Source organism: Bos indicus x Bos taurus, chromosome 3 (assembly GCF_003369695.1).
Source record: "Bos indicus x Bos taurus breed Angus x Brahman F1 hybrid chromosome 3, Bos_hybrid_MaternalHap_v2.0, whole genome shotgun sequence".
Classification (NCBI taxonomy): domain Eukaryota; kingdom Metazoa; phylum Chordata; class Mammalia; order Artiodactyla; family Bovidae; genus Bos; species Bos indicus x Bos taurus.
In genome coordinates this window covers 103841237-103866076 of record NC_040078.1, presented here as the reverse complement: position 1 = coordinate 103866076, position 24840 = coordinate 103841237, and the positions used below count along the sequence as shown (strand labels likewise).

At 42.0% G+C, this 24840-nt stretch overlaps 3 protein-coding genes across 12 annotated transcripts in view; 2 read left to right on the top strand and 1 right to left on the bottom strand.

Moving 5' to 3' along the window:
• The window catches only part of ZMYND12 (zinc finger MYND-type containing 12), a 34725-nt gene extending 18745 nt beyond the window's left edge, over positions 1-15980 (bottom strand). The window contains exons 1-3 of one of the 4 annotated variants that reach the window (XM_027537603.1): positions 15774-15980; positions 3973-4114; positions 2364-2535 (exon numbers count right to left, since the gene is read on the bottom strand). In XM_027537603.1, the coding sequence (XP_027393404.1) occupies positions 2364-2535; positions 3973-4114; positions 15774-15883 (424 nt within the window). In that variant the 5' untranslated portion in view covers positions 15884-15980. The remainder of the gene's footprint in view (positions 1-2363; positions 2536-3972; positions 4115-15773) is intronic. The other 3 variants (XM_027537602.1, XM_027537605.1, XM_027537604.1) reach the window with 3 other exon arrangements.
• Positions 15981-16325: 345 nt separating this feature from the next.
• Positions 16326-23491, top strand: PPCS (phosphopantothenoylcysteine synthetase). 4 transcript variants are annotated; one of them, XM_027537610.1, is made up of 3 exons: positions 16326-16407; positions 17152-17255; positions 19235-20187. In XM_027537610.1, the coding sequence occupies exons 2-3, from the start codon at positions 17163-17165 to the stop codon at positions 19556-19558; spliced, it is 417 nt and encodes a 138-aa protein (XP_027393411.1). In that variant the 5' UTR covers positions 16326-16407; positions 17152-17162; the 3' UTR covers positions 19559-20187. The 4 variants fall into 4 exon arrangements, 3 of the variants coding, with proteins under 3 accessions (XP_027393411.1, XP_027393409.1, XP_027393412.1); XR_003510423.1 differs by lacking the exon at positions 16326-16407 and adding an exon at positions 16444-16983 and having other exon boundaries at positions 17152-17473; XM_027537608.1 differs by lacking the exon at positions 16326-16407 and adding an exon at positions 16444-16983 and having other exon boundaries at positions 19235-23491.
• Positions 22559-24840, top strand: part of CCDC30 (coiled-coil domain containing 30) — a 145868-nt gene continuing 143586 nt past the window's right edge. For 3 of the 4 annotated variants that reach the window (XM_027537599.1, XM_027537597.1, XM_027537598.1), the window contains exon 1: positions 23055-23144. The gene's annotated coding sequence lies outside the window, so the exon portion shown is untranslated. Of the gene's footprint in view, positions 23145-24840 lie in introns of all 4 variants that reach the window. The other variant, XM_027537600.1, reaches the window with a different exon arrangement.

Sequence of the window (24840 nt, the reverse complement as noted above, 5' to 3'; positions counted from 1 at the left end):
GTTCCTGGGTCAGGAAGATCCCCTGGAGAAAGGCATGGCAACCCACTCCAATACTCTTGCCTGAAAAACCCTATGATAAAGGAGCCGGGTGAGCTACAGTCCATGGGTTGCAAAGAATCGGACACTGCTGAGCAACTAACACTTTCACTTTGACTTTTCAGTGCTAATGGATTCTATGCTTTCTCTGCTGAGGGCACAGGTTCTATCTCTGGTCAGGGAACTAAGATCCTGCAAGCCTCACAGCCACACACACGCACACACACAACCTCCCAAAAAAACAAACAAGAAAGAAAGAAAGAGAACAATGGGGATGTGTCAAGGAAACACAGAAGCCAGTGTGATGGGCTGCCACTTGCCAAATCAAGGACAGTTTGAACATCAAATTAAAGATACTAATGGATTGTAACCCATTAAATAAAATAGGAAAACAAAGGTCCATGGTGATATAAATATTCACTGAAAGTTTGCTGAGGAATGGGATATTTATATAGTTTCAAATACCTCTCTATAACTTATCGATTGCAAAGAGAGGAAAGATTAACTTTACAGAGAAGCCTGACAGATACCACCTTAATAAAGTAACTTGAACATCATCAATAATGGAACAAACTAAAAACATGTGCCAACTTCTAGGATGAGATGAGAAGAATACAGCGTCACTTCTGTGATATTCCTGCCAAAGACATATCACCTGAGCCCAGTCATGGAGAAATGTCAGAAAAACTCAAATTGAAGGACATATTATAAAATAATTGGCCTTTAATCTTGAAAAGTGTCAACATGGTAAACATCAAGGAAAGCTTGAGAAACTATTCCAGAATGAAGGAGACTAAAGAGCCGAGGCAACAAAATGAGACTGTGATTCTGGGCTCTGTCCTTTTGCTATAAAAATGTGATTGAGACAATTGGAAAAAGCTGAATGGGGTCTGCTTAGTAGACAATCGTCAATAATGACTGTACTGTGGTTATGAAGGAGACATCTTTGTAGGAAATGCACACTGAAGTAGTCAAGGTACATAGGGCGTCAGGTACGCAGCTTACTCTCAGATAGCCTAGGGGGAAAGTCCTTTATAGTATTTCCAACTGTTTTACTTTTTTAAAAGTTTTAAAAAAAAAAAATAATAATGGCTGCTGAGATATACAAAACAGTAGTACAGTATTGAAGGCAAAAGGAGAAGAGGGCAGCAGAGGATGAGATGGTTAGATAGCATCACCAACTCAGTGGACATGAAGCTGAGCAAACTTGGGGAGATAGTGGAGGACAGAGGAGCCCGGCATGCCACAGTCCATGAGGTCACAAAGAATCGGAAACAAGACTTAGCGACTGAACAACCAAACAGTACCTAAAATGCTGTAGATGCTCAAAAATGTTCATCCCCCTTGAAAACGCTAATTCCCCTCTTGTAGTAACCGCCCTGTGTGCTGTCTGCTAAGTCTGTGCTCGCTGCTCTCAGAATTGCCTCTCCCGTCAGTAGGAGCAGGTTCCTAATTTTGTCTGAACTGTGTGACTCCAACACAAAGGTAGATACAGATGGATACCACACTCGAGCTGAGTCAACACGATTCTTTTTTTCAGGAATTTAACATTGGAAATTAGATGCTAATTAGTTTCTGTTACCCACCTTGAACCTGGAGGATGTGTAAATTCAATGTAAATTCAGCTACATATGATATTTTGAGGTAGCTGTCTTCTGTGTAAGCAGAGGGTAGAAAAAGCTTGTCTGTAGAGATGGAAAATAAAGCAGAATGCAGAGAGAAACAGAGACAAGACCCAAGAGAGAGAAACAACACTAACCTTGGCTTCTTATAGCATTCAGAGTTTAGTATCTCACAAAGCCTCCCTTCCTTTAGGACACTTAGTGTCCTAATAAATTTCCTCCTTTTGCTAAGGCCAGCTAGCATGGATATGAGTCAGTTATAACCAAAAGTCCATGACATCTCCTTCCCCACCTTGTGCCAAACTTTACAGCAATCCCGTTCTTCCACAAAATGTGTCTTGGTGCCATTGCCAGAGCTGGACATTTTGGCCATTAATATGACCCAATATGGACTTACCTGGTGGCTCAGCAGTAAAGAATCCGCCTACAATGCAGGAGATTGCCTGCAATGCAGAAGATGTGGATTTGATCTCTGGGTTGGGAAGATTCTCTGGAAAAGGAAATGGCAACCCACTCCAGTATTCTTGCCTGGAAAATCCCATGGACAGAGGAGACTACAGTTCTGTAGTCTCTGTAGCCCACAGGTGGGCTTCAGTTCATGGGGTCGCAAGAGTTGGGCAGGACTTATTTACTAAACCACCACCATCATGACTCAATATAGCACTTCTTACTGGTTCCAGGGGGTCTCTAGTCAGCTTCACTTACCAAGACTGGCTTCAGCCAACAGCAAGTAAGCAGGCACTAGCTCAACTGAACTCAGGCCGTGCACATTCATGCGAAAGCGAAGAGAGTGCAAAGCTGCCGGGACAGCATCTTCATGTTTTCCTTCAAAGATATATTTCTGGGCAACAGTGTAACAGAGTTCAATCAAATGCTTCTGTGGAAGAAAAAATGAGGCTATCTGAGACATCTAAGGGTAAAAGGTAATGGTGGCTATAGGTATCCCTGGAGATAAGGGCAACACCTAACAACCTGGTCAAGAGCCCATAGTGAGCCTGACCACATTGAGGTGGACTTGAGACCCAAAATAGGTGATTAGAAAGGAAAACTCTGGACTGTGAGTTCCTGTGACGATCCAAGGTCCAGGGACAAGGATCTTTTCATCATAGGTCAGTACTTGGCATGAATGAGTGCTCAATATAAAATTATTAAATGAATATTATTATGTTCTTAATAAAATTTTAGTTTAGCAAAACTGTAATGTTTCGGGACAGTTTAAAACTTTCTGCCTTTCTGAGTTAATTTTGAGACAAACATATTTTTCCTTCTGTAATTATCCTGCTTAGCTAATATTAGAAATAACTTTGACTCTTCATCATTCTAAAGCCGCTCTCAAGGTGTCACTATACTAAAATCAATGAATCTTTTGAGATTTATGGCTTATAAAGCATTATTTTTTCAGAATAACTGAGATGCTATCAATGCCATAATAATAATTTTCTCAATCTCCTTTATTTATTAACTAGTATATTCATACATCATTTCTTGACCTTCTACTATGTGCCTAGGCTCTTATCACATACTTAGCATGTTAGGGAGCTATGGCTGAATTTTGTAACCCCAAAATTCATAAGATTTATAAAGATTTTTGTTGTTGTTGATGTGGACCATTTTTATAGCCTTTATTGAATTTGTTACAATATTGCTTCTGTTTTACATTTTGGTTTTTTGGCCATGAGGCATGCAGGAACTTAGTTCCCTGACCAGGGATGGAACATGTACCTCCTGTACTGAGAGGCAAAGTCTTAACAACTGGACCACCAGAGAAGTCCCCAAAATTCATATGATGAAGCCTTATGAATGGGCCTGCATTTGGAGATAGGGCTTTTTAAAGAGGCAATCAAATTAAAATGAGGTAATGGGGTATCACCTAATCCAATCTAGTGGCGGCTTTATTAGGGGAGGAAATTTGGACCCCAGGGATGTGTGCACACAGAGGAAAGACCACAGGAGGACACAGCAAGAAGGCGGCCGTCTGCAAGCCAAGGGGAGAGGCCTCAGAAGAAATCAACCCTGCTGACAACCTACCATTGGTCTTGGACTTCCAGCCTCCAGAACTGTGAGAAAATAAATTTCTGTTGTTCAAGGCCCCCATCTGTGGTACTTGGTTATGGCAGCAGCTCTAGGAAACTAACACTGCAGTGATTCAGCAAATTTGCAGAGAACTGACTGAACGGAACTGAGGGCATAAAGACATAAAACCACACCTCTGCCTTCAGAGGTTGCAGTTCAGTGGCCTTGCACAGTCCCTCCTTTCACTGGGGCCGCTGTGCTGCACCCCTGACTTAAACCTGCAGCGTCCCACAGGCCCTACCTGCCGCTGCTGCAGCTGCTGCAGGCCATGCTGCCGTTCTTCCTCCGAGTTGTAGAAGGGCATGGAGGTGCGCAGGGGAATCAGGAGCTGACATATCTTCTCGTGGATGCTGCCCCAATCAGCTCTTTGATGAACCACACCACTGACAAAGGAAACACAACTTCGTTATCTCTACTTTGGGCTTGACCGCAGATTCTCCTGACCCTACTGCTGGCCAGGCCCTAGGGACTAGAAGAGTAAGCTCAACACAGACCAGGCAGGGAGCCTAAAGCCATTTCTGACAAAACTTGCTCTTCCTTCACATGGTGACTGGGTGGTGTAAAGACCAGGGGTGTGTGGGAGGAGTGGGGGGAGGATATTTCTGCAGGCCGTTAGGTGGTGATGCTGTCTCTGCCTATTCTGCTTTTGTTCTTCATTAGTAACAACAAAGACAACGTTAACACTGTAATGGTCTAAGGTCATTTTCAAAATATCTGAACGCTGAAGCTGATGAATGTAAGGAACTTTTCTTAGGGAAAGGCGCGAGCCTCTCAAGAGGCTCTCGGAGACACTTTCCTTACAGCTGGGGCGTGGCTGGGAAGAGCACCATTTGCGTCTTCTGTGCTGGGGCTGGGCGGGGGGCAGGGGGCGGGCATTCGCATGGAACACACTGTGAATCTCCTCCAATCCTAGCGGCGCAACAGGTGGTCTCACAAGTAACTGTTCAACTTTTTGCAAACAAACAAACAAAAAAAAAAATATTATTTTTTTAAACGTAAGGAAGCATGGGTATGGAGAGTAAGTAGCTACTCTAGGCCCGTATTCCAAAGCCAGTATGTTTTAGCTCTCCAGAGAAAAGCCTTGTGGCAGTTTAGTTTACGGCCTTTCTGACTGTTTTATGTGCATATTTAATATTTTTTAAACACTTAATTGGACAGCACAAATATAGAACGTTTGCATCACTACAGAAACATTCTATTGGACAGCACTTTGACAGAGTCCACTCCCATTCCTTTTATTTTTTTAAATGGCCACACCATGCAGCCTGCAGGATCTAAATTCCCCAACGAAGGAAAGCGCCACTGGAGCACCAGAGCCCAGGGAAGGGACAGGGAAAGTAACAAACCACTGGACCAGTAGGAAATTCCCTCCCATTCCTTACACAATTTCCTCTATGAACGACTCCTGTTGCAGTGAAAAGGAAAAAGAGGAATGAGTTTTTCTTTCACTTTTCTGAGAATGAAGAAGAAAAAGAGAACAGTGAGCAGGCCTGAACATTCCTAGTTTTTATGGCAATTGTTGCTAATCTGTAACTGTTTGCTTTTCTGGCCCCTAACTCTGCAGGTGACTGCAGCTATGAAATCCATGAAATTAAGACGCTTTCTCCTTGGAAGAAAAGCTATGACAAACGTAGACAGCATGTTAAAAATAGACAGTGTTTGTCATCACTTTGCTGACAAAGGTCTTACATCATCAAAGCTATGGTTTTTCCAGTAGTCACATGTACAGATGTGAGAGTTGTGTGAGAACCATAAAGAAAGCTAAGCACTGAAGAACTGATGTCGTTGAACTACGGTGTTGGAGAAGACTCCTGAGAGTCCCTTGGGCTGCAAGGAGATCAAACCAGTCAATCCTAAAGGAAATCAACCCTGAATATTCATTGGAAGGACTGATGCTGAAGCTGAAGCTCCAATACTTTGGGCACCTGATGCAAAGCGTTGACTCATTAGAAATGACCCTGATGCTGGGAAAGACTGAGGGCAGGAGAAGAGGGTGACAGAGGATGAGATGATTCGATAGCCTCACCAACTCAATAGCCTTGAGTCTGAGCAAACTCCGGAAGATAGTGAAGGACAGGGAAACCTGGCATGCCACAGTCCGTGGGGTCAGAGAGTCAGACATGACTGAGCAACTGAACACCACCACCACCACCATATACAAAATAGACTCAAAATGGATGTAAGATCAGAAACCAAAAAGCTCCTAGAGGAAAACAGGCAGAATACTCTCTAACATAAATTGTAGCAATATTTTTCTTTGGATCTGTTTCCTAAAGCAAAGGAAATAAAAGCAAAAATAAACAAATGAGACCTAATGATACTTACAAGCTTTTGCATAGTAAAGGAAACCATTGACAAAATTAAAATACAACCTAATGAAGAGAAGAAAATATTTGCAAATTATGTGACCAATAGGGGATTCCAACCCAGGGATCGAACCCAGGTCTCCCGCATCACATGTAGACGCTTTACCATCTGAGCCACCAGGGAAGCCCAATAAGGGGTTAATATCCATCATATATAAATAACTCAAACAATTAAACATCAAAAAATAACCCAATTTAAAAATAGGCAGAAGAACTGAGTAAATATATTTCCAAAGAGGACATCAGTTCAGTTCAGTTCAGTCCAGTCGCTCAGTCGTGTCCGACTCTTTGCGACCCCATGAATTGCAGCACGCCAGGCCTCCCTGTCCATGGCCAACTCCCAGAGTTCACTCAAACTCATGTCCATCGAGTTGGTGATGTCATCCAGCCATCTCATCCTCTGTCGTCCCCTTCTCCTCCTGCCCCCAATCCCTCCCAGCATCAGAGTCTTTTCCAATGAGTCAACTCTTCGCATGAGGTGGCCAAAGTATTGGAGTTTCAGCTTTAGCATCATTCCTTCCAAAGAACACCCAGGACTGATCTCCTTTAGAATGGACTGGTTGGATCTCCTTGCAGTCCAAGGGACTCTCAAGAGTCTTCTCCAATACCACAGTTCAAAAGCATCAATTCTTCGCGCTCAGCTTTCTTCACAGTCCAACTCTCACATCCATACACGACTACTGGAAAAACCATAGCCTTGACTAGACGGACCTTTGTTGGCAAAGTAATGTCTCTGCTTTTGAATATGCTATCTAGGTTGGTCATAACTTTCCTTCCAATGAGTAAGCGTCTTTTAATTTCATGGCTGGAATCACCATCTGCAGTGATTTTGGAGCCCCCAAAAATATAGTCTGACACTGTTTCCACTGTTTCCCCATCTATTTGCCATGAAGTGATGGGACCAGATGCCATGATCTTAGTTTTCTGAATGTTGAGCTTTAAGTCTAGTCAAAGCTATGGTTAAAGAGGACATGCAGATGGCCAATAGGCAGATGAAAAGATATTCAATATTGTTAATCATTCAGTTCAGTTCAGTAGCTCAGTCGTGTCCAACTCTTTGCAACCCCATGGACTGTAGCACGCCAGGCCTCCCTGTCCATCACCAACTCCCGGACTTTACTCAAAATCATGTCCATCGAGTTGGTGATGCCATCCAACCACCTTACCCTCTGTCACCCCCTTCTCCTCCTGCCTTCAATCTTTCCCAGCATCAGGGTCTTTTCCGAGGAGTCAGTTCTTCACATCAGGTAGCCAAAGTATCAGAGTTTCAGCTTCAGCATCAGTCCTTCCAATGAATATTCAGGACTAATTTCCTTTAGGATGGACTGGTTGGATCTCCTTGCAAGCCAAGGGACTCTCAAGAGTCTTCTCCAACACCACAGTTCAAAAGCATCAATTTTTCAGCTCTCAGCTTTCTTTATAGTCCAACTCTCACATCCATACATGACTACTGGAAAAACCATAGCTTTGACTAGACAGACCTTAGTTAAATGTGAATCAAAACAGCAGTGAGATATCACCTCACACCTGTTCTAATGGCTATCATCAAAAAAGAACACAAATAACTAATGTTGGCAAGTATGTGTAGAAAGGGAAACTTATACACTGTTAGTAGAAATGTAAATTGGTATAGCCACTGTGGAAAATGGTATGGAAAATTCAAAAAACTAAAAAGTAGAGTTACTATATTACCCAGCAATTCCACTGCTGGGTATATACCCAAAAACATTCATTTGAAAAGATACACGCATACACACACACACACACACACACACACACACACACACTTCCCAGGCGGTGATAGTGGTAAAGAACCCACTTGCTAATTAATGCAGGATACGTAAAGAGACATGGGTTTGATCCTTGGGTTGAGAAGAGCCCCTGGAGGAGGTCATGGTAACCCACTCCAGTATTCCTGCCTGGAGAATCCCATGGACGGAGCCTGGCAGGTAATACACGCACACAGACACAGACACAGACACAGACACACACACACAGACACAGACACACACACACACACACACACACACACACACACACACACTGGAATACTACTTAGTTAAAAAGAATGATATTTTGCCAATTGTAGCAATATGGATGGATTTGGAAGGTATTATGCTAAGTGAAATAAGTCAGAAAAAGACAAATACTGTAAGATGTCAATTATATGTGGAATCTAAAACATACAAAACTAGTGAATATAACAAAAAAGAAGCAGTGTCACAGATATAGAGAACAAACTAGTGGTTACCGTTAGGGAGAGGGGAGGGGGAACAATATAGGAGTATGTAGTTAAGATGAACAAACTATTATGTATAAAATATGGTGCAAGGATATATTGTACAGCACAGGGAATATAGCCAATATTTTATAGAACTATAAATGGAGTATAACCTTTAACAATTGTGAAACACTATATTATACAATGGAACATACGTATTATTGTATATCAACTGTATTTCGATTAAAAAAAAACTGAAAAAAAAGAAAAGAAAATCTATCGACCATAGATGTATGTGGGCTTCCCAGGTGGCGCTAGTGGTAAAGAATCTGCCTCCCAGTTCAGGAGACATACGAGACCCAGGTTCTTTCCTAGGGTTGGGAAGATCCCCTGCAGGAGGGCATGGCAAGCCACTCCAGTATTCTTGCCTGGATAATTCTGTGGACAGAGGAGCCTGGTGGGCTACAATCCATAGGGTCACAAAGAGTTGGACATGACTGAAGTGACTTAACATGCATAGATGTATGTGCTTATTTCTGGACTCTCAATTATATTCCATCAATCTATATGTCTATCCTTATGCCAGTATCACACTGTATTTCTGTAGCTTTGCAGTAAATATTGAAATTAAGAAGTATGAGTTTTCCAACTTTGCTCTTTTTTGAGATTGTTTTAGCTATTTTATGTCCCTTTCGTTTTCATATACATTTTAGGATCAGAGTGTCCTTTAAGGCAAAAATGATGGTTAGAAATTTTACAGGGATTGCATTGAATCTGTGGTGGTGGTGGTGGTAGTGGTGATTTAGTCGCTAAGCTGTGTCTGATCTTGCAACGCCATAAACTGTAGCTCACCAGGCTCCTTTGTCCATGGGATTTCCCAGGCAAGAATGCTGGAGAGGGTTGCCAGGTCCTTCTCCAGGGGATAATCCCCACCCAGGGATGGAAGCTGGGTCTCCTGCATTGCAGGTGGATTCTTTATCGACTGAGTCACCAGGGAAACTGTTTCATATTAAGTCTTCCTGTCTATGAATATGAAATATATTTCCATTTATTTAGGTTTTGCTTAGTTTTATTCAACAATATTTTGTGTTTTTTTCCAGTGTATGTCTTTTACTTCTATGATTACATTTATTCCTTTATTTAAAGTGCTATTGTAAATGGAACCATTGTCTTAATTTCATTTTCAGATTGTGCCTTGCTAGTGTACAGAAATATAGCTGATTTTTGCACACTGATTTTATATCCTATAATCTTGCTTTTTTGTGTGAGGGGTTTCTCTATATAAAGATCATACTTTTACTCCTTTGTTTCCAAGCTGGATACTTTTTATTTCATTGTCTTCCCCAATTGCCCCAGCTAGAACCTCTAGTTCAATGTGGGAAAGAAGTAATGAAACTGACATCTTGCCTCATTTCTGATTTTAGAGGGAACACTTACTGTCTTTGACTATTAAGTATGATGTTACTGTTGTGTTTCGCTACGGTTCTTTTATGGATACTCTTTACCCAGTTACAAAAGTTCATTTCTATTCCCATTTTTTTAGTGAAAGTCACTCAGTCATGTCCAACTCTTTGCGACCCCATGGATACAGTACATGGAATTCTCCAGGCCATAATACCAGAGTGGATAGCCTTTCCCCTCTCCAGGGGATCTTCCCAAACCAGGGATTAAACCCAGGTCTCCCACATTGCAGGCAAATTCTTTACCAGCTGAGCCGCATGGGAAGCCCAAGAATACTGCAGTGGGTATAGCCTATACCGTCTCCAGCAGATCTTCCCAACCCAGGAATTTTGTTAAGTGTTTTTATCATAAAGGGAGTTGGATTTTGCCAAATGTTTTTTCTGTATCTATTGAGATGATTGTGTGATTTTTGTCCTTTATTCGATTAAGATGATGATGTATATTGATTGATACTTTTATGTTGAACAAACTTTGAATTCTCAGGAGAAATTCTGCTTGGTCATGAGATATAATTCTTTTTATATTCTGCTGGATTTGGTCTGCTAGTATTTTGGAAAGGATTTCTGTATTTGTATCATAAGCGGTATTGGTCTGTGGTTTTGATGTTTTTCTCTGGTTTTGGTGTTAGGATAACACTGGCCTCATAAAACTAGTTGGAAACTATTCCCTCCTCTTCTAATTTTTTCAGAAGGGTTTGTGAAGAATTGTTAACACTTCTTTAAATATTTGCTAGAATTCACCAGTGAAATTGTTCTGGGCTTACTTTGTGAAAAGCTTTTCTTTTTAATTACTTAGCTAAATTTCTTTAATTATAGATCTACTCAGTATTCTATTTCTTCTTGAGTCAGTTTCAATAGTTTGTGTCTTATTAGGAATATATTTCATCTCGGTTTTCAAATTTGTTGGCATACAATTGTATGTAGTATTCTCTTATAACTCCTTTTATTTCTGCAAAGTTGGTAGCAACGTCTCCACTTTAATTTTCCAATTTTAGTAATTTGATTCTTCTTTTCTTGGTCAGTCTAGCTAAAGTTTTGTCAATTTCAACCATTTTAAACAACTTTTGGTTTTGTTAATTCTGTTTATTGTTTTCCTATTTTCTATTTCGCTCAGATGGTAAAGAGTCAGCCTACAGTGTGGGAGACCCAGGTTCGAACCGTGGGTTGGGAAGATCCCCTGGAGAAGGAAATAGCAACCCACTCTAGTATTCTTGCCTGGAAAATCCCATGGATGGAGGAGGCTGGCAGGCTACAGTGCAAAGAGTTGGACACGACTGAGCGATTTCACTTCACTACTTTCTATTTCATTTATCTTTGCTGTAATCTGCACTATTTCCCTCCTTCTGCTAGTTTTGGATTGATTTTGCTCTTCTTTCTCTTAGTTCTTAAAATGTAAGACTAGGTTATTGATTTGCGATCTTCCTTCTTTTTTAGAGTATTTGTTTACAGCTATGAATTTCCTTCTAGGTACTGCTTTTACTGTATCCCTTCAGTTTTAGCATGTTGTGTTTTGTTCTCATTTCAAAGCCTTTTTTAATTTCTCATATGGTTTCTTCTTTGACCCACTGGTTGTTTGAGTGTATTATTTCTACGTATTCAAATATTTCCCAAATTTCCTTCTGTTATTGACTACTTTCATTCCATTGTGGTTGAAGAACATATTTTGCATATTTTCAATCCTTCTAAATTTACTTAGATTCTTGTATGTATTTGGTCTACCCTGGAGAATGTTCCACATGCATTTGAGAAGAATACATATTCTGTATTCTGTAAATGTCTGTTAGGTCTAGCTGGTTTATATTGTTGTCCAAGTCATATTTCTTTGCTGATGTTTTGTTTAGTTTTTCTATTCATTATTGAAAGGGGAGTTTTTCACTTCTATTGCCTATTACATACTTTTATTTAAAGGTGAGAAAGTTGGCTGTTTGATTCCATTTACACATACTCCAAAATAGGTAACAATAACTGAGGACAGGGATTAGCAAAGCTTTTCTTGGGGCCAGATAGTCAATTTTGGGCTTTGAGAGCCATGTGGTCTCTGTTGCAACTACTCAACTCATTGTTGCATAAAAGCAGTCACAGACAATAATTGCTGGGCTCAAACACTCTCTTGCTTTCCTTTCTTCTGGGACAAAGAAGTGAATAAAGTATTTGCTTTATAAACTGTGACGGCTCTCACACAAGTGACAAAAAGCATTTTAAAGGGTTTTTTGATAGAGAATTACTGTAAACAAATGAATAAAAGCACGTAACAGTCAGAATAAAGAAATAGGTGAGTTCCACAGGGTTTTTATTAAATAGGGGCTTAGTGAGTAATTGTGTGAGCAATGGAAATATTAACTTACTTAACTGCCTGAACTTTTGTTCCACTAAGCACATTTGCATATCTTGCCTTTCTAAAGAAAGGGAGCATATTTTATATATTTATGAGCTTTCTGCTTATTCATCTGTATCATCCCTAACAGTTGTCACAGGGCCATGCATAAAGAAGGATTGGAAAAGTATGCATTCAAATCAGGGATCACAAGCAAATAGCTTGTGGGTTAGACGTGTTTTGTTTGGCCATTCCCATGTTTTTTAAACTGAAGTGGAAGACTGTTAAGCAGGGCCTGAATTCTCCAGTTCACCACAGATCCTACTATTGAATACCACTTGACTGTTATCTCTTCCTACACAGTGAGAGCATTTTTATTTGTGCCCCATTTGTTAAGTGAAAGGAAAAATTATTGCAAATTACTCTTATCTCTACGCTACAACTTACTAACCTATACTGCTAAAGCCTCTTTTACCTGTAATGTTGCTGTGTACTTTATAAAATTGCCTTCTCTTAAAAACGCCTATTTCCTGGGAACATTCTCACAGTCCCACACAGAATGATATGCACAAGATTACACAGAATGTAATAAATAAATGAATTTATAGGAAAAGAACATAAGAAAATTCACTAAAATGTGAAGCTATTAATTATCTGGATTGTGAGGTTATGAATTATTTTTCATGTTTATATTTTGTATTGTATTATATATTGTATTCAGTAATTTCAAGTTTTCTGCACTGAGCATGAATTACATCTGCAATCAAAAAATTCTTTTGCAAAAAAATTAACTTCCACAAATTCAAGTTGACTTCCCTTCCTGATCTTTAAATTTGGAGTAAGGAAAAACAATATCTATTGAGTGCCAACTTGATCTCAGGCATGGCGCTAGATGCTTTACATTCAATCGTAAAAACCCTATAAGGGAGAACTAAAGGCCCTCATTTTTGAGATAGAGAACAACTATCACAGTTTTATTTTCTGGAAAATCATGACCTCTCTAGGACACAAGGATATAGATATCTGGAGAAAAGTTAGGGGGAGAGGAGAAGACCTTAAAAATAATTAAAGGGAGTGAAAGCAGTGAAAGAAAATAATGGAGGATAAGGGCATAGGAAATAATAATTTATTCATGGATTCATCAAATATTTAGTTTCAACCATTTCAAGATATTTTGCTGGAGACCATAGGGTATACACAGATGGGTCTGAAACAGATCAAAGATAACATATGAGAGTCCATCTACATATTAAACATAACACTTCTGCATTAATGGCACGGCATCCTGTATTAATGGAGCATGATAAAATTGAGCTAACAGGCTTGCCAACAACTAAAATGAGTCAGGGAAATAAGAGTCATCTGAAAGATTACAAAGTAACTACAAAGTGAGTTGAGAGGAAGGAGGAAATACTTCTGGGCTTGAGGGATGAAGAGGACAACAGAAGAGGTGGATGCTTGTATCAGGCAAAGGAGTCTTCCCTCTCTCCAGAATGCCAGTCCTGCACTTAGAAGTGTTTACTCAGGACTTCCCTGGAGGTCCAGTGGTTAAGTCTCCATGCTTCCAGTGCAGGGTACAAGGGTTCAAAGTCTGGTTGGGGAACTAAGATCCCATAAACCACACAGCAAAAACAAAAACAAAGACATTAAACAAGTGAGACAAAAATATAAAAGTATTGAAAAAGTGAAGGAAAAATGTGAGAGAGAAAATGAGATAGAATTTAGTTTGGGTTTAGCAGAAATACCTCTTTGAAGAAATAACATTTCTGAGAAGAGAAAGATGAAAGAGAGTTAGGAAGAGCTGTGACTGTAGAGAAAAATTCCCAACAGAGGCAACAGGCTGGGCAAAGAAACTGAGGGAGGAAAGGAGTTGGCAAATTGGAACTGAAAGAAAGCCTCTGTAACTGCATCCAGGAAAAGAAGGGTGAGTGTGGCGGGAAATGAAAGTAGAGAGGCAGCCAGGGCTTTGTAGTTTCTGCTGCAAATTCTGAATTGTATTCTGTATGCAATAAAGAAACAACAGTGGAGACGGAGATGCCGCCCCTGCGCTCAGGGAGCATACAGCTCAGTGAGGGGCACAGGCCACTAAACAAATGATTTAAATGTGTCATAAATGTGAGGATAGGGGACATGACGAGTGCTGTGAAAGCACTGAGGAGGGACACTGGATTCAGTCCAAGAGGTGTGTGCACTCTCCACCCGGACCACTGCAATTGAGAAGCTATGTAGCCTTTAGCGTCTACTTTCCAGTCTAGCTTCACATTGATACCTGTCATCTTTCCGTAATACAAATGAGAGCATGTGAAAACCATCCATGACCCCCCCGAGGATAAATTCCAAACTCCTTGGTCTCGTATCACTGTTTGGCCCTAACTTTTATCTTCTTGGTATAAACTTCTACTACTACCTATCACAATGATTTTCAAACTTTTGAAAAATCAACCTATAGTAGGAAATACATTTCACTAGTACAAACACATATCCACATAAAACACTAAAACACAAGTCTGAAGAAACAATTCAAGTAGGATTACTCTGATACTTTCTAGGTTTGTTTCCCCTTAAAACGCTGGTTGTGATTTATTCATGACCTGCTAATGGGGCCTGGACAGCAAGGTGACAGTTGTGACTGCTCTCTCCACCACTACCTTCTCAACCCACCTCTGAACCAAGTCTGTTCTCTCACTCTTTACCAAAGCAGTTCTGGATGCAAGAAGTGCCTTTCCTTTCCTTCTCCACTTCTCATTCACCTAGCAACTTCCTTCTGATCTTTCAAGACTTTGCCCAAATAGTACTTCTTCAGAGGAGCCTTTGCAGATACCACCCCAGTCTTCATGCTTCCATCCTTAGAGGTCCCAGGGAATAGTACTCCCGGAGTGACAGCACTTGTCATAGAGGGTTATGTTATAACTTACTTTTTTAAACAGGTTAGCCTGCTCTGGACCAGGTTTCTGAACGTCAGCAACCTCACTGTCTTATCTCAGGCCCCAAATAGGGTCCGATCTGAAGCAAAGGTCAGGGGATGTTATGCTGAAGTAAATGAAAACTAATATCATACCCTTCCCATACCGTCGCGATCCTGGCTGTGCACCGACAAACTAGCTTTCTATCTGTTCTTCAAACACAGCAAGGTCATCCCTCCCTCGGAGCCTCACTGCGCCACTGTTCCCCGAGCGTTTCTCCGGCGGGCCGTTCCTACTCAATCATATTCAGGTCCACAGTCCACCCTCAGAGAGGCTGTTTGCCTAACCTCCCAGCACATTTCCTTTGTCTTTAAGGCATTTTGTTGTTGTTATGGCCGACTGTTTTACAACCACATGGACTGTAGCTCGCCAGGCTCCTCTCTCCGTAGAATTTCCTAGGCAAGAATACTGGACTACTCTCTGGAATTGTTTTGTTTGGTCTGTTGGTTTATTTATCTAGCTTTCTCATGACAATATTACTTTTTTGGGAGACGTGGTCTCCCGACTTTCTCCCCAGACTTCAGCACCTAGAACAGTGCAAGGCGCACAGCAGGCGCCCCACAAAACATCTGGTGACGAACGAGCGAGTGCAAGAGGAAGCAAACGCAGACACTGAAGTCTTAGGGACCTGTCTTGAAGCCTCCTAGACTCTAGAACCTAGAGGGTTCCCTGAGAGGGAGAGGATTGAGGCGCCCAGGGGCCATGTTTCAGGGCCTACCAGTAATAAGTGACTGTGCAGGCCCCGCACACCCGCTCGGCCGGGGCGTCGCACACCTCACAGCAGAGCCGGCGCCCCTTGGGCACCGCCAGAGGGTAGATCACGTTCATGCCGCGGCAGACGGTGTTGTCAGTCTCTAGGACGGTTGCCCGGCGAAGACACACCGGACAGCGGCGTCACGTGACCGACACGGCGCAGCCTCATCCCCCGCATTTGGAGGGTAAGGGGAGGGACGTGTGGCTCGTCTGACAACTTGGGAGTGCGTTTGTAGGTTGTTTTTTTTTTTTTAATGAAGGAGAAAAAAAAAAAAAACAAGCTATCCCTCCACCTCTCCCCCTCCCGCACCTCTCTAAACCCAAAGGTTAAACAACCGGGCAGTCATATTTTTAGCTGCGGTCCTAGTCTAGCAGGGTCTGTACGGTAGCCGATAAGGATCAAACACGGCCGGCCGGACCGTCACGCAGGCTAGGAAACTAAACAAGGGGGTGTGCCTCTCAGCCGAGAACTCAAGTGTCAGACTCGCAGGGTGCAGGGCGGAACCAGCACGTATTTCCAGACAAGCGGAAACCCTGCGCTGACGTCCAGCGCACCGTAGCCAACCGGCCAGTTACTATTGCGGCTGCGCGCGGGCCAGGTAAGGGGCCAGGGGGCGTGGCGCCGAAGGGCCTAGAGTTTGCGCAGACGCAGAGGCGCTTGGGGCTGATGGCGGCCGTGGACCTGGTTGCTGAGTTTCCCCAGCCGGCTGGTGCTGCGCGCTGGGCAGAGGTTATGGCTCGCTTCGCCGCCCGGTTGGGCGCGCAGGGCCGACGGGTGGTGTTGGTCACTTCCGGCGGCACCAAGGTCCCTCTGGAAGCCCGGCCTGTGCGCTTCTTGGACAACTTCAGCAGTGGGCGGCGCGGTGCTAGCTCGGCCGAAGCCTTCTTGGCCGCGGGCTACGGGGTCCTGTTCCTGTACCGCGCGCGCTCTGCCTTCCCCTTTGCCCACCGCTTCCCGCCCCAGACCTGGCTGTCTGTTCTGCGGCCCTCCAGCCAAGCGCCTTCGGGCTTGCTGAGCCTGGAGGCGGAGGAAAAAGCACTCCCGGGCTTCGCCGCAGCTCTGCGGAGCTACCAGGAAGCTGAGGCTGCCGGCACCTTTCTGGCCATAGAGTTCACCACTTTGGCAGACTATTTGCATTTGCTGCAGGCTGCAGCCCAGGCTCTCAACCCACTAGGTGCGTGCCTTTGGGAGTTCATCGAATGCCAGGAGGCAGAGTCTTTCCCCCTAGACACATAGTCCCTTACTATATACCCAGGGCTCTCACAACGGAGGACTCTGAGTTGAAAAGGAGCTGACTCCATACCCTTCTCTGATTTATTACACTCTGTGCTTCTTTTTTCAGGTTCTTCTGCGATGTTTTACCTGGCTGCGGCCGTGTCAGATTTCTATGTTCCTGCCTCTGAAATGCCTGAACACAAGATCCAGTCATCTGGGGGCCCACTGCAGGTGATGGGCGCTTCTCTTCCAGAGATCTGATTCCCTATAACCAATCTTGGGTTAATTTCCTTTTGATCTGGAGATGGCCTTTCTGCATTCCGTATGTGCTAGGCACTAGGGATACAGAGATGAATAAGACACCGCCCTCCCTCAAGAACCTCACAATCTGTTGAGGTTGCTGGACACAGACATAATTACAGTACAGAGTGATAAATGCTCTAGTAGAGGTACGTACAAAGTAAAGTCAGAGCATGGGGTGAGTGAATCTTGGGGAAAGTCAAGGCTTTCTGGAGGAAATGGCTTGAACTGGGTTTTAAAAGATGAGCAGAAGGTGTACCAGACCAAGGGAAGATCATTCCAGATAGAGTACACAATTGGAGCTCAAAGATGGGCATTGTGTTGTGAACTGACATTGTCTGGTAAAGCTGGAGAGTGGTGAGGGTGGAGGGCAGACTGAAGGGACAGCTTCCTTCATAGAAAATTTTGTGTTCCTTAAGGAGCTTGAATTTAATCCTATGGAGCCAAGGGAAACCTAAGAGAAGGACATAAAGTTTTTGTTTGTGAAGAACATTCTGGCATCATTGTGAAAAGTGAATTAGCGTGGTGGGGGCAGATTAGATGGTTATTGTTGCAGTTTAAGGAGAAGGTATGGGGAGGGTAGTGGTGTGGTGAAGATGCTGAAATCATCTGGCTTCTTGGAACCTGAGGGAACTCAAGTCTTTTATTGGGTAATACAAGTAGGATTTAAATAGGAGAAACTACCTGTGGAGCACTTGCTGATTCTATGGGACAGTTCATTTTTTCATTTCTTCAGTAAATGTTTATTGAGTACCTACTATATGCCAGGCACTATTGTAGGAGATAAGGCAGTGAAAAGGAACATATTGTGCCCTGGCTTTGCTTATACTCTGCAGAGGAAACAGTCAGATGCATACTATATTGCTGCTAAGTCGCTTCAGTCATGTCCGACTCTGTGCGACCCCATAGACAGCAGCCCACCAGGCTCCCCCGTCCCTGGGATTCTCCAGGCAAGAACACTGGAGTGGGTTGCCATTTCCTTCTCCAATGCATGAAAGTGAAAGGTGAAAGTGAAGTCACTCAGTCGTGTCTGACTCTTATCGACCCCATGGACTGCAGCCCACCAGGCTCCTCTGTCCATGGGATTTTCCAGGCAAGAGTACTGGAGTGGGGTGCCATTGCCTTCTCCGGCATACTATATTAGGTAGTGATAAATTCTAAGGAGAAAAGTAAAATGGGGAATGGGTATGTGATCCCTGTCACTCTTGCTAACTCTTCGAGGGAAAATTCTGATTATTAGCTTAGTGATTTCACACTTTTTAAATTCTGGGAACCTTACTTTATCCTGTAATTCTTAGTTCTGTCTTGTACTTGAAAGTACACAAAACAACTCAGCATTCCCCTTAGAAGGGACTGAGAATGATACTATGGTGTTGATGAATAAAAATAAAATCAATTCTGTTTCCTCAGTGCTAAGGTGTTACAAATGACAGTTTTTTAATAGAATCAAATAGCCAGTCCACCAGTGGAAGAAATATTTTAGGCTGAGAGATTTAAAAACTCAACCTTGAGCTTCTGCCAGAGTAACATTTGTATAAACAGATTATTTGTATTTGTTTATTTGAGGGTTTGGTTTAAAAAATATAAGGGAATGTTTGAGAAAATGTAATGCTATTTTTTCAGAGTTTTATTTATGGTAATGAGGGTTGCAAGGCAGGGCTAATTCATAAGATGTGCTTTGCCCCAGAATATGCATGAAGCTTTGAAATCAGGCATCCTTATGAACCCTACAAAGGGAGGACTTTTAAGTAAGCATTTAATACACTTTAAAAAGTTTGGCAGTGAGAAATCCTACTTAAATTGACATGGCCAAACATCTGATCCCCTGCTTCCTTAATTTCCTTTGAGATTGACCTGGCTGGTAGGTAGTAACCTTGTTTGCTTATTAAGATTCTCTTTTTCCAATACAGATAACAATGAAGATGGTGCCAAAAATGCTTTCTCCTTTGGTTAAAGACTGGGCTCCCAAAGCATTTATAATTTCCTTTAAGTTGGAGACTGATCCCTCCATCATAATTGACCGTGCACGGAATGCTTTAGAAGTTTATCGACATCAAGTGGTGGTGGCTAATATCCTTGATTCACGACGATCTTCTGTGGTTATTATAACCAAAGACTCAGAAACCAAGTTACTGTTATCAGAGGAAGAAGTAGAAAAAGGCATAGAGATAGAAGAGAAGATAGTGGATGATCTTCAGTCTCGACATACTGCTTTTATACATGACAAAAACTGAGGTAAAAAGCCTTTATTTATAGGATCAAAAATTGTTCAGTGGACCAGGGCTCTTATAGGTGGTGAGAAGTAGAATAAATCCTTTGCTTTCATAAAGACAGAAAATGAAGGGGAAAAGCAGTGAGTGGTGGGCAGACTAATGTTGCTCAGTGTCTGTCTTTTAAAGGCCTTTCAGTACTCTCTAAAAATGAAAGCAAAGGCAAATCTGTTATGACCGAGCCACCTGACACACTCACCTGAATGTTATTTGATTTTGAGAATGACTCTAGCTGTTTCTCAGCTTAAAAAAAAGCTTACTGGGTATCATATTCCTCAAAATACACATGTGGGGCCTGAATATCAGCCTTCTTCACACTATAAAAAGGATGATGGATGCCTGAATGGCAATGCTTATTTTGTTGATACCTACTGTGTGGTAGGCCCTCAGGATTTTGGGGCTTCAAAGGTGAATTGTTGTTCAGTCGCTAAGTCGTGTCCAGCTCTGTGACCCCATGGACTATAGCACGCCAGGCTCCCCTGTTCTTCACTATCTTCCAGAGTTAGCTCAAAAAGATGAATAAACATGTCTAGTTTGGGAAATGGGTATATAAAAATTAGTACAATAAATAAAGTGCCCCAAAGTCAATACAATGATGTTGTTTTTTTTTTTTTTTTGAAATTTGGTAAAAATGGGTGTAGGAGAGAAGGATACCTCCCCAAAGATAGATTAGCTGTAGATGGATGATTATCCCCCCACATTTACTTCTTGCTGCTTGTCCTAGACTCACTTCATATTTGAGTTAAGAATTTACCTTTCAAATACTTTATAACTGCTATTGTGGGAAAGTTAAGCTGGAGGCCAGGCAGGACCCAGTTGGTGACCACTGCCCTGAAGGAGGTAAACAGTATGGGTTTTGGAGTTGTCTTAGCCAGATTTCACCCTTCCAGCTGTGCCACCTATTCACTTTGTAAACTTAGATACCTGACTTAATCTCAAGTTTCCTCATCTATAAAATGGTGATAATTTCTCTGCAAAGTAACACCATTTGTTGTGGGGATTAAATAAATGGAGAAGGTAAAGCATGAGTCTGGCACTTGACACATAATTTGCTCAATAAATGGCAGTGTTACTGCTGGTGCCTTGCTTGATTCCTGAATCCTTGAGAAGTTTTCAAAGCTCTCACTGTCCTGGGCTTTGGGTTGGGAGTGCAAAATAAGTAGACCAGAGAAGTACCCTCAGTGATCCACAGGATGGTCCAGAATGCAGTGTGAAAAACTGTCATTAAGAACTAGGTATAAAAAAGTTCTTGACATAAATGAGTTAAAATGCAATTCATGGAGTGTGTTGGGAAGAGTAGTCCAATGTATCCGTCTGATAATAGAAGTATAATAAACTTTGAGATTTGCACATAAATGCCAAGATATACCTAAACATGTTATCAAATCAGGAAATGTGACTTCATTAAATCAGGAAACAGGAAAAGTAACTGCAGCAATCAGGACTTCTCTGGAAGCAGCAATCCCATTGAACAAAAATTTTAAATTACTTTCTGATCCAAATAACAAAATCTAAAAAGCAACATACTGTAGCCAGTGGCTGCAGTACTAAAGGAGCATGAAGTAAAAGATTGACTTCTTCCCTTCTCTATATCTGTAGGTTCATGTAGATAATGGCTGTCATTATCTTTGAATGTATAATGAGGATAAATGGAGCTAGAACTAATTGTAATGTTTGTTTTTATTAATATCATAATTATTACTCCCCTTGGGAACCATTTTCTATTGTGTTTTGTTAATGCTTAAAAACAGCCTCCATTACCCTAAATGGAATTTAGAATGTTTTCCAATTCAGTTTCATTTGCATTCAGAGCATGTAAAAATTCCAAGAGGTGGTTTTTTTAGTCAGCAAATGGAAGTGTGTGAAGAAAGCAAGAAAACTAAGAATGAGGGAGTTCCCTGGTGGTTCAGTGGTTACGATTTGGTGTTTTCACTGCCATGGCCCAGGTTCAGTCCCAAGCCAGGGCACAGCCCCAAACAAAAAGCAGAATAAAAAGGAACATAAGTCAATTAGAGCAAATAAGAAGGATCCTGAGTCTAAATTGGAGGACTAAATGATGTATCCCTAAGGAGAAAAGGACACTTGAACTGTTAGGAGTGGGTTGAGGGAGATGGTGGTGAGCATTTTAGATCAGAGGGATAAAAAAACACTTGCAAGGGCTCTGGTACCAGAGGGAGAGTTTAGGAAGTGTAAGGGATAAGATCTGTCCAGATAATGCATGTAGAACTGGCAAAGCTTTGGAAAGGAGCCTGTGAGAAACTAGAATAAGGTTAAGAAATGTTAAGCGTATATTCGGGATACCAGAAAAGCATGGGCCCCAAAACATGAGTAAAATCGGGTTTAGGTAAACTAACTAGAATCTTGCGATAAGAGCATTTAAATGAAGAGCATATAAACTGGTCCTTTGTTAAATGTTGTGTCTTTTAGATATTTTTATTTTGCCTTACATAGGTGGAGAATACGGTTCGCGAAAACCGAATTTTCAGTGCTTAGGACTTCTAAAGTTGTAGTCAAGTTCGGTTTCGTCATTTTTACAATAATAAGCGGGTTCCACAAGTGTTGTGATTTGTCTTAGGTGCCCCACCCAGGTAATGAGTGACAAGTCCTGACCTAAAATTCAGAACCCCTGACCTAGCTCCCCCCAGCCCCCGCCTTTTAAGAATGAAATTATTTCTAGAAATTTTAATCCAAGTTTGTTAGACTGGGGCTCTAGATAAAGTTTGGCAGGAAGCTGAGAACTATTAATGCCCTGTGACAGAACTTGAAGTTGCAAATAGGCGCCACGATGTTACCATGGTTACTGCAGAGCCGTAGGGAAGAGCCGTGCCTTCGTTACCGCGGGCCTAACCCAGAGGCCAATGGTCTGCGCCATAGCAATGGTCTCCGGCAGGAAGCGCAGCTCCTGAGCCAATGGCGCGCGTCGTTTCTATGGTTGCCGCCGGAAGGGCGGCCAGGCGTCTCCGCGGCGAGTGCGGTTGCTATGATGCCCGGGACTGAGCAGGCACCTGCAGCTCGCACCCTGGCGGCCACCGAACCCTCGCCGCGCTTTCCAAGAGACAATTTCCGGCTTGGTTCCTGAGGTTCCCGCCGCAGCCCCAAGGAAGAAAGCAGCTATTCGCTCTTTTTCAGCATTCCAGGCCTTTCCTGGCAGGGCCCAAAACGACAGAAGAGCCTCACCTGGCTTGGCCTTTCTAGCCGCGGGCTGGAGGGATTCGGCCTGAGAATAGATCGGTCGGTTTCCCGGGATCCACCCGTCAGAGGCCCTTAGAATTAGGCTGCTGCTTTTCTTTAAAGGGAGTTTAGAACACTCAAGCTGTTTAAGTGGGCGTTCCTTTGCTCACTTTCCAGGCGAAGACTCAGCCCTACTCAGAGACTGCGCGTGAAGGTAGAGGCCATGACAAAGTCCACCGAGCTACGGCATCCTCTGAGTGTCGGCCTGTGAACAAAGAACTGCTGTTTCCTCCTTTTTGCCGTTTGTTCGCCATGCAGAACTTTAATTCCTGATGAAGCTCTGGAGGCCCTTTGTATCCTCAACATCAGACGTCATCAAGTCAGTTACCTTCTGCCTTTCAAGCTACAACCTCATCCACTTCTCTCATTACCCTGAGCGCCAGTTTTCTCATCCTGATCATTGTACCGCCATTCTTACCCTTTCTTGTCCACACTGCACATTCCTGAATGTTCATTCGTCTCCATCACCTCTGTTATCTCTACACCCCCTCCTTTTTTCCTGCTACAATGCTTTGGGTAACTAAGCATTTCACAATCTCCAGCCCTGGAATCATTTGGAAGATTTTCTTTGTGTCTCTGTACTACAGCAATCTTTCTGTCTTGAGTAAACTTGAGACGAAAACGGAAAAGCATACATTGGTAAATACAAACAGTAAATGTTTACAAGTCTGGTGTGTTTTGAAAATGGAGAAGAAAAATATCCAAATGTACTTTTGGACTTATCTCAGTCTTATTTAGAGAAAGATGTTTCTTGTTAAGTGTATACTGTTTTAGGCATTCATTTTAGTGACGCATTCACGTATGTGAAAAGATCATTCAGAATGATCATCTAACAACTTCAAGTCCGTATGAACTCAACACCATGACAGGATAGAATTTTCAGGAAAGGAGATGCTTGAAACAATTCTTGTGTCTGCTCTTCATGATGGTTCTTAATCAGAAAACAATTCTTGTGATATAAGATAGGAAACAAAAACAGGAGGAATGATTGAAAATAAATATTTTTTGCAAGGGGGCATGCTTAAAAGCCCTCAAAAGCTTGGAAGAGAGGCTGTAAAAGTAGAATATGATTTCTTTAGATCCAGGGCAATTGTAATTGAGCTTGGAAAACTTTAATTTGTCTTAAAGTATGTGTTTCTTGTTGAGTTTTACTCTTTTATATATATAAAGTTATTTTGAAGATATGCAAAGTGTACATTTTAAATGGGTATTTGTGGGGATAGATATTTTAGATATTTTTCTCAGACTGATTTCATCAGTTATTTGTAATAGTCACGCTCAAAGCCAAGTTAAGTGTCCACATACTCAGAAATTCAGTTTTCTCTTCTATAATAGATTGGAGAAGAAAAATGAGTTCTGTGGCTTTAAAAAATTTTTCATATTAATGAGAGCTGAATAAATTTTAACTCTTGGTAGTAAGGGTTGTTAGATGCTAAATATTAAGGAGTTTTCCCCTTCCAGTATGTATTTATTAAACAAACATCATTATGGCAATGTTAACATAAAATTCAAAAAACTGTCCTCTTACCCCTAGCCTAGTGCTACTAAACCTTGGATGGGGCAGCAGGGGGAGGATTTTGCTCCCTAAGAAACACGGCAATGGATGGAGACAGTTTTAGTTGTCACAACTGGTGATATGTAACTGGCATCTAGTTAGTAGAAGCCAGAGATTCTGCTCTCCATTCTTCTGTCCACAGAACAAGAAAGAATTTCTGTCCCCCCACAAGAAAGAGTTGGCCAGCCCTGGATGGCTGGCTGAGTATGACCGCAGTGCTGAGGTTGGCACATCAATAGTTCATTGTTCTGTTCTGTGTCAGTCCTTGCTCATGTGCGTATGTTTGTTACATAGTTACAGTGGACATTTGCTTCTCTGTTTCACTTAATTTTGTATTTTAAGTGTTTAAACATTGCTACATTGTTCTCAACTTTTTAAAAAGTGTTTTTCTCCTTATTTTATTTGCAAATTGAAAAGAAAAAAAACTGTATAATGGATACTGTATTTAAGACATATTTGT

What these genes read in the sequence shown, in the direction of transcription:
- PPCS (XM_027537608.1), top strand. Translation starts at nt 16,476, where the DNA reads ATGGCGGCCGTGGACCTGGTTGCTGAGTTTCCCCAGCCGGCTGGTGCT. An exon ending in CCAGGCTCTCAACCCACTAG is followed by an intron (nt 16,984 to 17,151) that starts GTGCGTGCCTTT and finishes TTCTTTTTTCAG; the next exon opens with GTTCTTCTGCGATGTTTTAC. An exon ending in CATCTGGGGGCCCACTGCAG is followed by an intron (nt 17,256 to 19,234) that starts GTGATGGGCGCT and finishes TTTCCAATACAG; the next exon opens with ATAACAATGAAGATGGTGCC.